Source organism: Patella vulgata, chromosome 5 (assembly GCF_932274485.2).
Source record: "Patella vulgata chromosome 5, xgPatVulg1.2, whole genome shotgun sequence".
In the NCBI taxonomy this organism is placed as follows: domain Eukaryota; kingdom Metazoa; phylum Mollusca; class Gastropoda; family Patellidae; genus Patella; species Patella vulgata.
In genome coordinates, this window is record NC_065883.2 from 41,347,414 (window position 1) to 41,360,635 (window position 13,222).

The window sequence follows — 13,222 nt, forward strand, 5'->3', positions numbered from 1 at the left end:
TCAAATGATGTGTCTATTTTGCATCCTTATGTTGTAGTATTGGGTAGTATGTGGTGGTATTGGGATGGTATTGGATAGTATTGGGTAAATCGTCCCACTCGTTGTTAATTATGGCAACCTGTAGAGTATTTACCGATAAAAACTAACAAAAAAGTGGATGTAGTACCATACCCCTGGGGGTCGGGACATGCACCAAAATAAATAGTTGCTATCCTTACAGTATAAGGAATAAATAAAAGTTCCAAAATGATCTGTAGACAAAAAAATTGGGTGTGGCTCTGCCCCTGGGGGGCTGGACATGGACCAATATATATAGGTACAACCCTATGCTGGATCATTCCGAATTGGATCAAAATCTGTTAATAATTGCATATTAATATCATTTACAGACAAAATATCAACAAACAGTGGAGGAGGTGGTCATGCACGCGCTATCGTCTAAAACAATTAACCACTTACATCATTCCAATCGAAATATTCGTCAACATTTCTTAGCGTGTTTATTTATTTATTTAAAGACATAACCCCCTTCAAAATATGATCATAAATCCGACAATATGCTATCAAAATTGAATCTTTTCTCGAACATCAGGCGTATTGGATTCAGCACGTATACATCTCTTAATTTCACGTGTCTCGCGAGATTTGTACTTTCATTTTAATTACTGAACTCTATAAGCGCCATGTGTGTGAAATATCTTTATTTAACTTCGGCTTCCACCGAAAATATATCACAGACAAGTTATCGGATACAATGTATGTTGATTTGAGGTGTTATATACTATCAGGATATGTGACATATATGACTAATTTCTACGTGTTATTGTCCGACACAAAGGAGATTAAAACGTCAGACAATGGTCAATGGAGAAATCACGGGTTAATCAGATTAAATTTCTAATCACTCTTATTGGATTGATATATCGTCCGACAAAGGAGAAGCAATGACTTCTGTTCAGGATTGATTTGATGAATTGTCCGATAAAGAATTAGTTCAGCCAATCAAGGCAGAATAGTAGTTAATCAAGGTAGGTGTGTAAGACGATATAACACGATAAATAGTCGATCACTTAATTACCTAATCAAACAGCCTATTATCAACGATAATCGGGTTGCACGGTAGTTATACACTCAGTACACTATATTAATTTTGGAATTTGAATATTATTCACCATGTCTTGATGTCTGATTGGGCATATTCCCGGTCGGACAATTTTGGGCGTTTCGAAAAAAGATTCGGACAAGTCCGGAATATATGGGTAAAATCCCATCACTGCTTTACGTTATCTAGTTTTTAATTATTATAGTGAGAACTGCCAGCTCGTTATCAAATTTCCCATAATGTATCTTTAAGTAATTATCAGAAAATCATTAGAATTTGTTTGGTTTTATAAAGTTTTGCCCCATGCTAACGTTTAGTATACGAAACATTTAATATCATGGATTTAGCTGTTCAAGTTAGTCAAGGTATTGATGTTATGAAACGATACAGCAAATTTCATCACTCTCAATTAATTAGAACTAAAGTTATCGTGTCCCAAAGCATCAACCAATCAAATTGAATATCTCTGCTTACCCTAAGCAGAAAATGCTCATCTTCGAACTCCATCAAGGCATTGACCTAATAAATACCTATACCAAGTTTTAACATTCTAGCTCAATTAGAAGGAAAGTTATTGTCCCAAAAGGTGTAACGGATAGACAGACAGATAGACAGACAGACAGACTGACAGACGGACAAACCCATTTTAATAGTCCCCTGCTTTCTTCGACAGGCAGGACAAAAAGTTTGAATGTCGGATTTGTTGTTTTAAGGCAGTTAAGCAAAATTTCATTTTGTGATCCATAAAAGAGGCCTCTCAAATACATTCAATAGAAAACAATTTACCATCTGAGTCTTTAAGATTAATATTAAACGGTTTAACTTTAGGTGGGTTAACTTTATTTGCAGTAATTTCAGATTGTACTATATTACTCATAGCTATATCAGACTCATTTCTTGTATCGCCAGTAAATGCATCAGGATCAACACCATCCAATGTCACAACAAATTTAGGATTAAATGTTCGCCTGAAAAATAAAATAAAATAAACATTATTATTATTAGACCTGCAAAGGAGAGAGAGAGAGAAATGGGGTTTAACGTCCACTCGACACAAACTAGGTCATTTCGGGACTAACATGGTTTAATTTTATTTACATAATTTGCTTGCGCGTAGGGATCTTTAGCAGTGGGAGGAAACCGGAGGACCCGGAGAAAACCCACGAGGTTGGACAGGCGACCCTACTCCTTGCCACGTACAACCGGGGATTCGAAACCACGCCAGTCGACTCAATGACAGACTGTATGATACAGCGCGCGCACGCTAACCATTCAGCCATCCAACCATCCAACCCCCCAAGACCTGCAAAGGAGATATATTGTAATGAGTTTAGAAATAAGAGTATATTTATTTTTTTATTATACATGTAGAATCAGTTTAGTCATAAATATTCATAATGTTTGTTCAGTGTTAAAATGCATAGTAAATCTAGTTGGAACAGTGAGGCTGGGGAAGCATGGAAATGATGTCATTGGCAAGTGTGTGTTTTCTTTTAATTTGATTGGCTAATTGACATCACCTGCCACATAGAAGTTAACCTAATAGAAATAACAGCAATATCAGTATTTAAAATACAGATGTGACGTCACCCTTTGATGTTGGCGTACCATTATTTCAAATAATCGTACGGGCAACTTGCCAATCGTACCTTGTCAAATATTAGACTCGAGTGACGTATTTCACTGTAAATGCACGTGCGGAGTGTCTGTATTTTAAGATGTTTAATGGTCTCGAGCTGAGACATTGCGTAATATATTGTAAAAACACTCGGACCTGACGGTCCTCTTGTTGTTACAATATATTACTTAATGTCTCGCTCTCGACCATTAAACAATACTCAAACGAAAACTTAAAAAGTTTCGTTTTAGTTCTGGTTGTCCCCCTAAGCATTATTTAGAAGGCACAAGACAATTTGATATTCTACATAGTAGATTAAGCAACAAATCTAGTACTCTTAAATCTGATTTGTATAATGCAAATCTGATTCCAGATCCAAAATGTTTATGCGGCTTTAACAATGAAACTACATACAATTTCTTTTTGCGAAATTTACAAGAGAGCCTGGAGAAATATGCATGTTGATCTCCATAAACTTAATATAGATATGGCTTGTTTAAGATTCAAATCTATCACTATATGGTGATCACACTGAGAAGTAGTAATAGTGTTATTTGTACGTTTAGGGTATAGATATCAACTCATTTTGGTAAATTTGTATGAATATCGGTAAAATTCTAATTATCACAACAAATCTAATACGAAGAGGCTAACATATGTAAATATGGTGTGTTAATTAACAGGGGTGAGAAATTGACTGAAAGGTGATTTAATTATCGCTAGGGGTGAAAATCTCTGCGACGGTGCGTTTTCTGTACTGTGTTAATTAACGGACGGGTTAAAAACGACTGACACGGTGTGTAGTCTTTGTTTGGTGAGTTTTCTCGAAAGCGTGTTATAATTGTACCAAAGGTGTTTTATCAAGGACTAGCAGGCTTAATCTGACGTGTATGTGTTAAATCCAATTTACCGTGCGATTTCTTGTTCGACCATGTTTCATGCAGATCGATCTTTGTTAAGTGTAGGTCTTTATACATGGATTTATACGTGCTGTAGTGACATATGTGCGTTCTTATACATATTCCCTTACTTGATGAATACTACGTGTTTTATACTTCGTACCATAGTCGAGCTGCAGTTATTTATATATTTGTCTTTTTTGTGGGTTTAATTTGTTCACATGTATAACAAATGATAATTCACACATCGAATAACACTAATGCAAATAGGGACATGCTCCCGCGTTGATATTGCCCATTGTCGAACTATGTATGACCTAATATTTTTGATGCGCGTTCGATCAAACGTTATGTCACAAAATTGTCTTTGCATGCAAAATACAGACTTTAGATTTAATATGGAAATAGGGGCTTTATAAGAAGAGCTAAATTTAAACACGTGTTAATATTTCTATTGTTTACGATTGTATGAAATAGTTTATCATTTTTCTCCCGGTAATAATGAACTACGGGTCAAGTGGATCCAATTTTTATTATGTAATTTATATACGTGATGATAGATCGAGAGCACAGGCTCCATGTGTCGCCAACTTGTTCTATTTATAAAAGCATGCAATCACCTTTGGAAAACAGTTTGCAGTCTAAAACGACTTTAAAATTTCTTTTGTAATTTCAGTGGCTTTATTTTTGAAAAGATTTTCATAATATGCCGTAGTAAATTGTCATTTTGTTTTTATTGTCAATTCTGTTTAATTGTGAACATTTCGAAATCTTAATATTTGACGAAAAACAGGGCCCTTATTCACGAAAACTTAAACTAAGTTACAACCGAAATTTTAAGAAATACTGCAACTTCATTGGATATATGCAAATTGATTTTACTGGTCAGCCAATCGAATTGCAGTATTTCTTAAAATTTCAATTGTATCTTAGTTTAAGTTTTCGTGAATAAGGGCCCTGATCTTTAATCATGGATACAGGTTTAGAATAGTGTTATAGCATGATTTATTTGTTAAATGTGACCCCCCAAAGCATACTGAGTCACAATTAGGAAATTTTGAAAATTGAGTTATTGTTATTTTCACATTCTCCAACTCATTACCTTCAATTTGATGTATAGTTTTTTTGAATTGGCCAAAAATTGTCTGAGCTGTGTCCATTAGAAGCTACCCAACTCACAAAAGTAAGTTTTAAGAAAAAGCAAGTCAAAGATTTGGTATGTTCCAAAACAAAATCACATAGCAACCAGGCCATTTATCTGCTGTTTTGTCGTTGAATATATCTTTCCATGGGTTTTCAGGGGTGCTGGAGACGAAAATAGTAGTAAATTTGGATTATTAAATTTGGGATGACAACTAATGATTAAAAAAAGATCATCAACACCAATCTGTTTTCACTAATTTTATTGAAACAGATAATATGATAGCAGATAATATTGAATTTCATACACATGCATATATACAAGCTGAAATTCTGAGCACTGAAGAATTGTGTGAATATCTATTTACATTTGTGAAATAGTAACTATTAAACAATATATATATAACGATGCAATAATAAGGCACGATATACAATGTGATCGTACGTTACAAAAAAAAGAAGGAATTTCATACATACAAGTAAACCGAAATTATGAGCACGGAAGTGTCCATTAATATTTTAGAAATTGTTTTATGTAGTACACGATAAATCATCGGTGTCATTCCAAAACCTCGTAAGTCGGCATTTTTTCAAAAATCACTTTTTTGCATAATTTAATTTATTAACATAAAATACATGCTATATAAAAAAATCAGAGTTCTGCGATAAATACTTTTCATTTTATTAGCGTGTGACCAAACCTTGTATCACGATTGGCCTGATTTTGTTCTTTTCTAAATGCTCGTATCTCGGCAACGTGTTATCGATGACGGTGTCAAAGGCCTTAAAGCGGTATAATATATGACAAAATTTCGCAGGATAATTGTTGTAATAAGATGTGTCATAGTAGACATAATTTATAGGGAGTAAATAATATCATTGCTTGTATTGTTTTTAAGGTGGAGATTATCTCTTTTTAGTAACAAAATAAGGTAAAGGCAATACCAAGTCATTACTGCCAGGCTACGTCAAATAAATCTTATTTAGTGCCCATGTTTGTCAGTTTTACGCTTCTATATTGAAAATACAAAAGCCACTACAAAAGACCTACCTGTGGGTAATAACCCTTAAGTAACTTAATCAACTGTGGGCAGTATCCCTTAAGTAAGCTACCTGTGGGCAATATCTCTCAAGTGACTTACCCCGCTAGGAATCTAGACTTACCTGTGGGCAATAACCCTCCTCAAGTAACTTACCAGACTGAGCATCTAGACCTACCTGTGAGCAATAACCCTCAAGTAACATACCCGACTGGGCATCTGGACATACCTGCGGGCAATACTCATCAAGTAACCTATCCCAGTGGGCATATAGACCTACCTATACGTGATATCTCTCAGGTAAGTTACCCGTCTGAACATTTTTACCTACTGGTAGGCAATACCCTTCCAGTAAATTACCCCACTGAGCATCTAGGCTTACCCTACTGAGCATCTAGACCTACCTGTGGGTATAATAGCCCTTAAGTAACTTACTTAACTGTGGGCAGGACCTCTTAAGTAAGATACTTGTGGTCAATCTCTCTCTAGTAACTTACCCCACAGTAAGCTACCTGTGGGCAATATCTCTCAAGTGACTTACCCCGCTAGGAATCTAGACTTACCTGTGGGCAATAACCCTCCTCAAATAACTTACCAGACTGAGCGTCTAGACCTACCTGTGGGCAATAACCCCCAAGTAACGTACCCGACTAGGCATCTAGATATACCTGTCGGCAAAACTCATCAAGTAACTTATCCCAGTGGGCATATAGACCTACCTATAGGTGATATCTCTCAGGTAACTTAGCCATCTGAACATTTTTACCTACCGGTAGGCAATACCCTTCCAGTAAATGGCACCATGAGCACCTAGGCTTACCCTTTTGAGCATCTAGATGTACCTGTGGGCAATAACCATCAATACCGTACCCCACTGAGCATCTAGACTTACCTGTGGGCAATACATATCAATAGCGTACCCTACTGAGCATCTAGACCACCTGTGGGCAATACTCCTCAAGTACCTTACCCTACTGAGCATCTAGACATACTTGTGGGCAATACGCCCCAGACAGCTTACCCCACTGAGCATCTAGACCTACCTGTGGGCCATATCCCTCACGCCACTTACCCCACTAAACATACAATGTATATAACTAGCTGCATGCAATATCCCTCAATTAACTTATCCTCCTGAACACCTAGACCTCAATTTAAGGTATCGAGGTTTTGGGTCTACTTTGCATCTAACTGTTGCCGAAATTCGCACGTAACTTGCCGCCCCTACCTACCCACTGTCAATACCCGAAAAGAGAATGGCATAATAAAATACTTATGATTTCCCTTCATTTTTATGCCCAATTTATCTCTAGCAACGCGAATACAAAAGCTCGTAAATCATACAGTCCTGGTACAAAAACGTTCAGAAACCTCGTATGTCGTAAGAAAAAAACAGATTTTGGGGTGAAAACCTCGTAAGTCCAAAATCATAAAAATGAACAAACGTCTGCTTATATTTGACAGAACATCTAATAGGGGTTATTTTCAAAGGTACAAAAAGAAAATGTTAAGCCACTCCGCCAAGTATCTGATAAGTTATGAAGTTATTTGTTCCTCCTGTAAAATTTTGTTGATCAGACTTACGAGGTTTTAGAATGACACCGACGAAATATAACCGATACATAGCATGCAACGGTGAAATAGTAAAACCATGTACAACTTTTGATCTTGGGATATCTCTCTTGTGCGAAATTCGAAAGTCATGTAGATATCCCGTACGATTAATTTTTTTTATTAAAACTAAGGCTGATAGAAATACGTATAAAAACACATTGAAAATTATCAAAAAAAACCAACAACACACATTTATAAAATGAGGTTTAAAGTCCTACTGTTCTGCTTCTAACCTGGGCTAATGAAGACGGGCATACGCTATACAGTGTGCTATGAGGGAAATTTTGCCCGGGCAGCGGCACTATCGCCTACTCTTATATCGAATTCCAACTGCCAAGGGAACTTTTACGAGCATTCCAATGTATACACGGGACGTTGGTTTTTCGTCTCACCCGAAGGACTAGGCAGCTGTCCTTGTCAGGCCCTCCGTCCTCCATCACTATATTACATATTCAAAACTGAGACAATTCAAAACACGATAAATTTCAAGAAATTACGAACACTATAGCGAAACTTTTGTTAAAATATTTTCAACAAATAGAGCATTTTTATTTTTATGTCTTAAAGTTGGCCAGTTACATATCCGAAATTTTCGTTTGAGTTCTTCTACAATAGTTACACCGATAACAAATTTTCTTTTAATGATACAGTTTATCAATAAACTTACCAGAAATTTATATAGTTTTACGCTCTACTGACCCAATCAACATTCTTAATCTCTTGAGCACTATAACACAAAGTTGCTAATTAAGTGGTGAGATTAACAGAATTTATTCCCATAAAAGATTTTATATACAAGACCTACATTACTAATGTATGGACTATTCTCTTTGGTTCTAAATTATAACACCAAGAGAAATATTAAACAAAAATGAACAAATATATGGTGTGGTTGCTCTGTGATTTAGTGTTAGAACATAATGATATCTTTAACTTGCCTTTTCTCTAAACTATCTTTCTGACTTGTGCGACCTCAAACGGATATAGCTTGGTCAGTTTTACAGTTTAATATCCGTTATCTTTTTGAATAAAGCAACCGAACTGCACGCCTTGACACCAAAAGTTGTCCAATATGAACTCTGAATAAGCTTGTGCATGCTTGTAATGTATAAAAGGAATTGTTCCTTTGATCGAGATTGCCGACTCTGTGCTCTACACGGACTACGGGTTGACGTTTGAATTATATTGGGGGTTTTTTTTATCAGGAATCGGGTTTGTACATTTGACAGAATTTATTAGCTGAACGGTACAGAGGTGTAACTTGGTCATTTCTACATAAATTGTATCATTATATTATAAAAAATGACATCCAGGCTTGTAAGCGTGTTATTTGGATCTTACGAGTCATTCTCACAAAATTAACGATAAGGTATATGTGATACACTCCCCCCCCCCCCTCCCCATAGCATACTGAGTCGCAATGAGGAAATTTTGAAAATTGAGTTATTGTTATTTTCACATTCTCCAACTCATTACCCTCAATTTGATGTATAGTTTGTTTAAATTGGTCAAAAATTGACTGAGCTGTGTCCATTAGAAACTACCCAACTCACAATAGTAAGTTTTGAGAAAAAGCAAGTCAAAGATTTGGTATGTTCCAAAACAAAATCCCATAGCAACCAGGCCATCTATTTGCTGTTTTGTCGTTAAATATATCTTTCCATGGGTTTTCAGGGGTGCTTGAAGACGAAAATCGTAAAAATTTGATCTGACGATTTCCGCAATTTATTTGCTATTTTGTCGTTTAATGTTTTTTATTTAGGATTTCAAGGGTGCTGGCGACGAAAATCGTAGTAAATGCACTCCTTTCGTAACGAAACATCCACAAGACATACAGCATAATATCACATGATAGTGTTATACCGAAGAACAATCTATACATTAGTAGTCTGTTGTGCACATGTATATTATAAGTTAATCTCATCAACTAATTAGCACCTTAGTGCCAGCTAGTGGTCAGGAGATTAAGATTGTTGATTGGATAATCATCAAAAAAGTCGCCACAGCTGTACGCGTGTTCATTTAACATGTGAATTAAAATAAGATTTTGCGTGTACGATAGGTCTATTATTATTTTCAGGTACTGTGACATTATCAAAATATGAGTCCCTATAGAAATATCAATTTCATAGTCAAGAAATGCTTATGTTCACTTTCGTGCATTTTGGCTTTGATGTAAATAACAACATTATTCAGAGGATACTAGAACTGAGATGCAGTAATGACAGGTTTCACTGGTGCCACGTTACCCTTAAACTTATGTCACTTCCGGGGCCAAGTTACCCTTGAACTTAATGTCACTTCCGGTACCAATGAAACCGTTTAACAGGTTTCCACAGCATTGCACACATGAAATAAAATGGACGCAGAATCAACCAAATCCAGCAATCAATTCATTTTATACATTTGTTACATGTATTTGTGATCCTGACAAAATTACATTACTTACAGTGATAATGAAAATGTTAAATAAGTTTTATGAAATCAGAAATAGCATCATCACATTGTGAAACGTTTATGTAAATCGAATAATAATTGCCACTTTTATAGACCAAAAACCTTGAAAAGTGACTTGTAGAAAATCGTCTATTTCTCTGCAACCGTACAAGTTAGAAACTATTTTGTGGTATCTGTATGATCGTATGGGTTCATTCTATTAGCTGATTGGAATCAAATGTCATAATTTTAAAAACATTACAAATCAGATTCATTTGAATAAAATATTTGTTTTGAAGGCTAAAAATACAGTTTTTGCCAAAACGACATTACTTCCGGTAATACTGAAAATGTTAAATTAGTTCTGTGAAATCATAAATGGCATAAGACATCATATGGTGAAAATTTTAAATAAATGAATAAAATATGTATTTTAAAGGCTAAAAATACAGTTTTTCCCGAAATGACGTCATTTTCGGTGATAGTAAAAATGTTAAATTGGTTTGACCTAGTCAAGATTGGCATTGGGCATCAAATGGTAAGATAGGTTGCCAGGCAACGAAACATACGCCTACAGCAGCTATATCGTCCGGGCAGTCAACAAGTGTTGTCGCATATTTTTACTTTTTTGGATAATGAAACATTTATAATACACTAAAATCTGATTAAGAGTAACAATTCATTAAGTAATTATCATCTAAAGTCAATCTGATGATATCTTTAGCCTCTAGAACGTCACAAAATTTTTCGAAGTGATCAAGGGCCATAACTTTGGCAGTAATTATCGGAAATCGTTGAAAATCAATAGGCTTCTTCGTCTCATGACCTTAAACACTGTTTATAAATTCAAAGTTAATCGGATATTAACTTTGACCCCTAGAACGTCCACAAGATTTTTTGAAGTGATCAAGGGCCATAACTCTGGCAGTAATTATCGGAAATCGCTGAAAATCAATAGGATTCTTCGTCTCATGACCTTAAACACTGTGTATAAATTTAAAGTCAATCTGACATTAACTTTGACCTCTAGAGCGTCGACAAGATTTATTTAAAGTGATCAAGGGCCATAACTCTGGCAGTAATTATCGGAAATCGCTGAAAATCTATAGGATTCTTCGTCTCATGACCTTAATCACTGTGTATAAATTTAAAGTCAATCGGATATTAACTTTGAAGTGGTCAAGATCCATAACTCTAGCATTAATTACTGGAAATCCCTGAAAATCAATAGGCTTCTTCGTCTCATGAACTTAAACACAGTGTATAAATTTAAAGTCAATCGGATATTAACTTTGACCTCTAGAGCATCCACAAGATTTTTTGAAGTGATCAAGAGCCATAACTCTGGGAGTAATTATCAGAAATCGCTGAAAATCAATAGGCTTCTTCGTCTCATGACCTTAAACACTGTATGGTACTTCCAATACCATATAGATTCTATAGTGAGGTGTAAACGAACATTCACCAATGGTTTAAGAGTGGTCCTTAATAAGGACTTCTTATCCTAAGTTACTATTTGGAAATACACCTTTAAGCTTGAAATAACCTTGTACCAACAGCTCTTGCAACCCTTCGATATTTTCTCCTGTAAGATAGTTGCAAATGGGGTTATAATTTCAAGATCCTTGCACTCACTGGAATAATTCTCAGATGGTTTTCTTATGATCATCTTCGTCAATCTTGAGATTTATTCCCCAGCAATTCTCTTCATATTTTGCACCCCTTGTTATCTTGAATAATTTCATGTACTTTTTGAAAGTTTATGTAACTTTTGTCCGATCCATTTACTTTGTGGTAATAAAATATGTTTAATTATAATAATAATAATAAGTCCATTTATATCGCGCTAATTCCATATATAGTCTTGCTCATAGCGCTACAAAAAACACATAATCACTCTTGCAAATATTTTTCAAATAAGTATGTTTTCAATCTGGATTTAAAGGAGTCTAATGATGGACTGGATCGAAGATTTTCAGGTAGCGAGTTCCACATATTGGCAGCAACAACACTAAATGAGCGAGCTCCAAAGGAGCTTAGTTTATATTTTGGGACGACAAGGTTGTTCTTAGTACTTGATCTTAGATTTTTTGATGGCACATAAGGTACCACCAGTTCTTTCAGATAAGATGGCATTTCACAGTATATGCATTGATATGTGAGAGATATCAATTTAAAGTCAATTCTTGCTTGCACTGGAAGCCAGTGAAGTGACCTAAGTGCAGGGGTGATGCGGTCTCTCAATGGAGTTTGTGTTACGATCCGCGCTGCCTTGTTTTGTATGCGCTGCAGTTTATAAATTGACGTTTTATTAATTCCGGCAAGTAAACTATTGCAATAGTCCAAATGGGAAAATACAAGAGAACGGACTAGTGTTGCCGTGGCAGAAGGAGTAATTAGATTTCGGATGGAACCAATATTGCGGAGATGGAACACACATTTTGAACGAACGTCGTCAATCTGTTTATTCATAGACAAAGCTGGATCAAGAATCACTCCCAGATTTTTCACTGAGGATGAAATACAGATGCTGGAGTTATCAATTTTAATGGGGCTGGTATTGTAATTAGACAATTTTGTTGTTGTTCCAAATGTTACGGCCTCAGTCTTGTTTTCATTTAGCTTGAGCATATTTGAATTCATCCAAGTCTTGATCTTGTGGGAACACTCTTCCAGTTGAGATAGTGTTAGGTTGAATGTAGATTTATTGGGTGGAAAACTATATAATAACTGGGTATCGTCAGCGTACAGATGGTGTTTCATTGTTCATTACTTAAGAGGTTGCCTAACTGAGTAGTATACAGAGTAAACAGAATGGGACCAAGGACGGAACCCTGTGGTACACCACATGTTAATTCAGCTTCTGAGGAGTGAGATGCACGGATAACAACTGATTGATATCGGTCAGTTAAATAAGAGGCGAACCATGAGAGAACTGTACTTTCAACACCAAAGTTGCGGGCGAGGCGATTTAAGAGCAGTTTGTGATCAATTGTGTCAAACGCAGCGGAGAGAGGTCTAACAGTAGCAACAGAGATATGTCACCGTTATCAACTGCCCATCGAATATCACTAAGAACACGAATCAGAGCAGTTTCTGTACTGTGTTTTGGTCAGTAAGCAGACTGGTACTTGTGCAAAAGGTTATGTGAGTTTAAATGCTGTAACAGTTGACATTTAATCACCTTTTCAAGGACTTTTGAAAGAATGACAGATTGGAAACAGGACGGTAGTTTTGAAGGGTATTTGCATCAAGTGAGGGTTTTTTCAGGAGAGGTTTTACAACCGCTTGTTTAAAACATCTTGGAACTCTTCCTGTTGACAGACTCAAATTTATAATATCAGTGATAATCGGAGATAAGATAGGCAAAAGT

The 13,222-nt window shown here is 35.8% G+C and overlaps 1 protein-coding gene across 5 annotated transcripts in view; it reads right to left on the reverse strand.

The window, feature by feature from the left end:
* LOC126820655 (zinc finger CCCH domain-containing protein 14) overlaps positions 1 to 13,222 on the reverse strand; it is a 355,618-nt gene that overhangs the window by 180,596 nt on the left and 161,800 nt on the right. For all 5 annotated transcript variants that reach the window (XR_007680058.2, XR_007680057.2, XM_050548757.2 and 2 more), the window contains exon 11: positions 1,889 to 2,070. Coding sequence is in view for 3 of the 5 variants with exons in the window: in XM_050548757.2 (XP_050404714.1) it covers positions 1,889 to 2,070 (182 nt within the window). In the remaining 2 variants the exon portion in view is untranslated. The remainder of the gene's footprint in view (positions 1 to 1,888; positions 2,071 to 13,222) is intronic.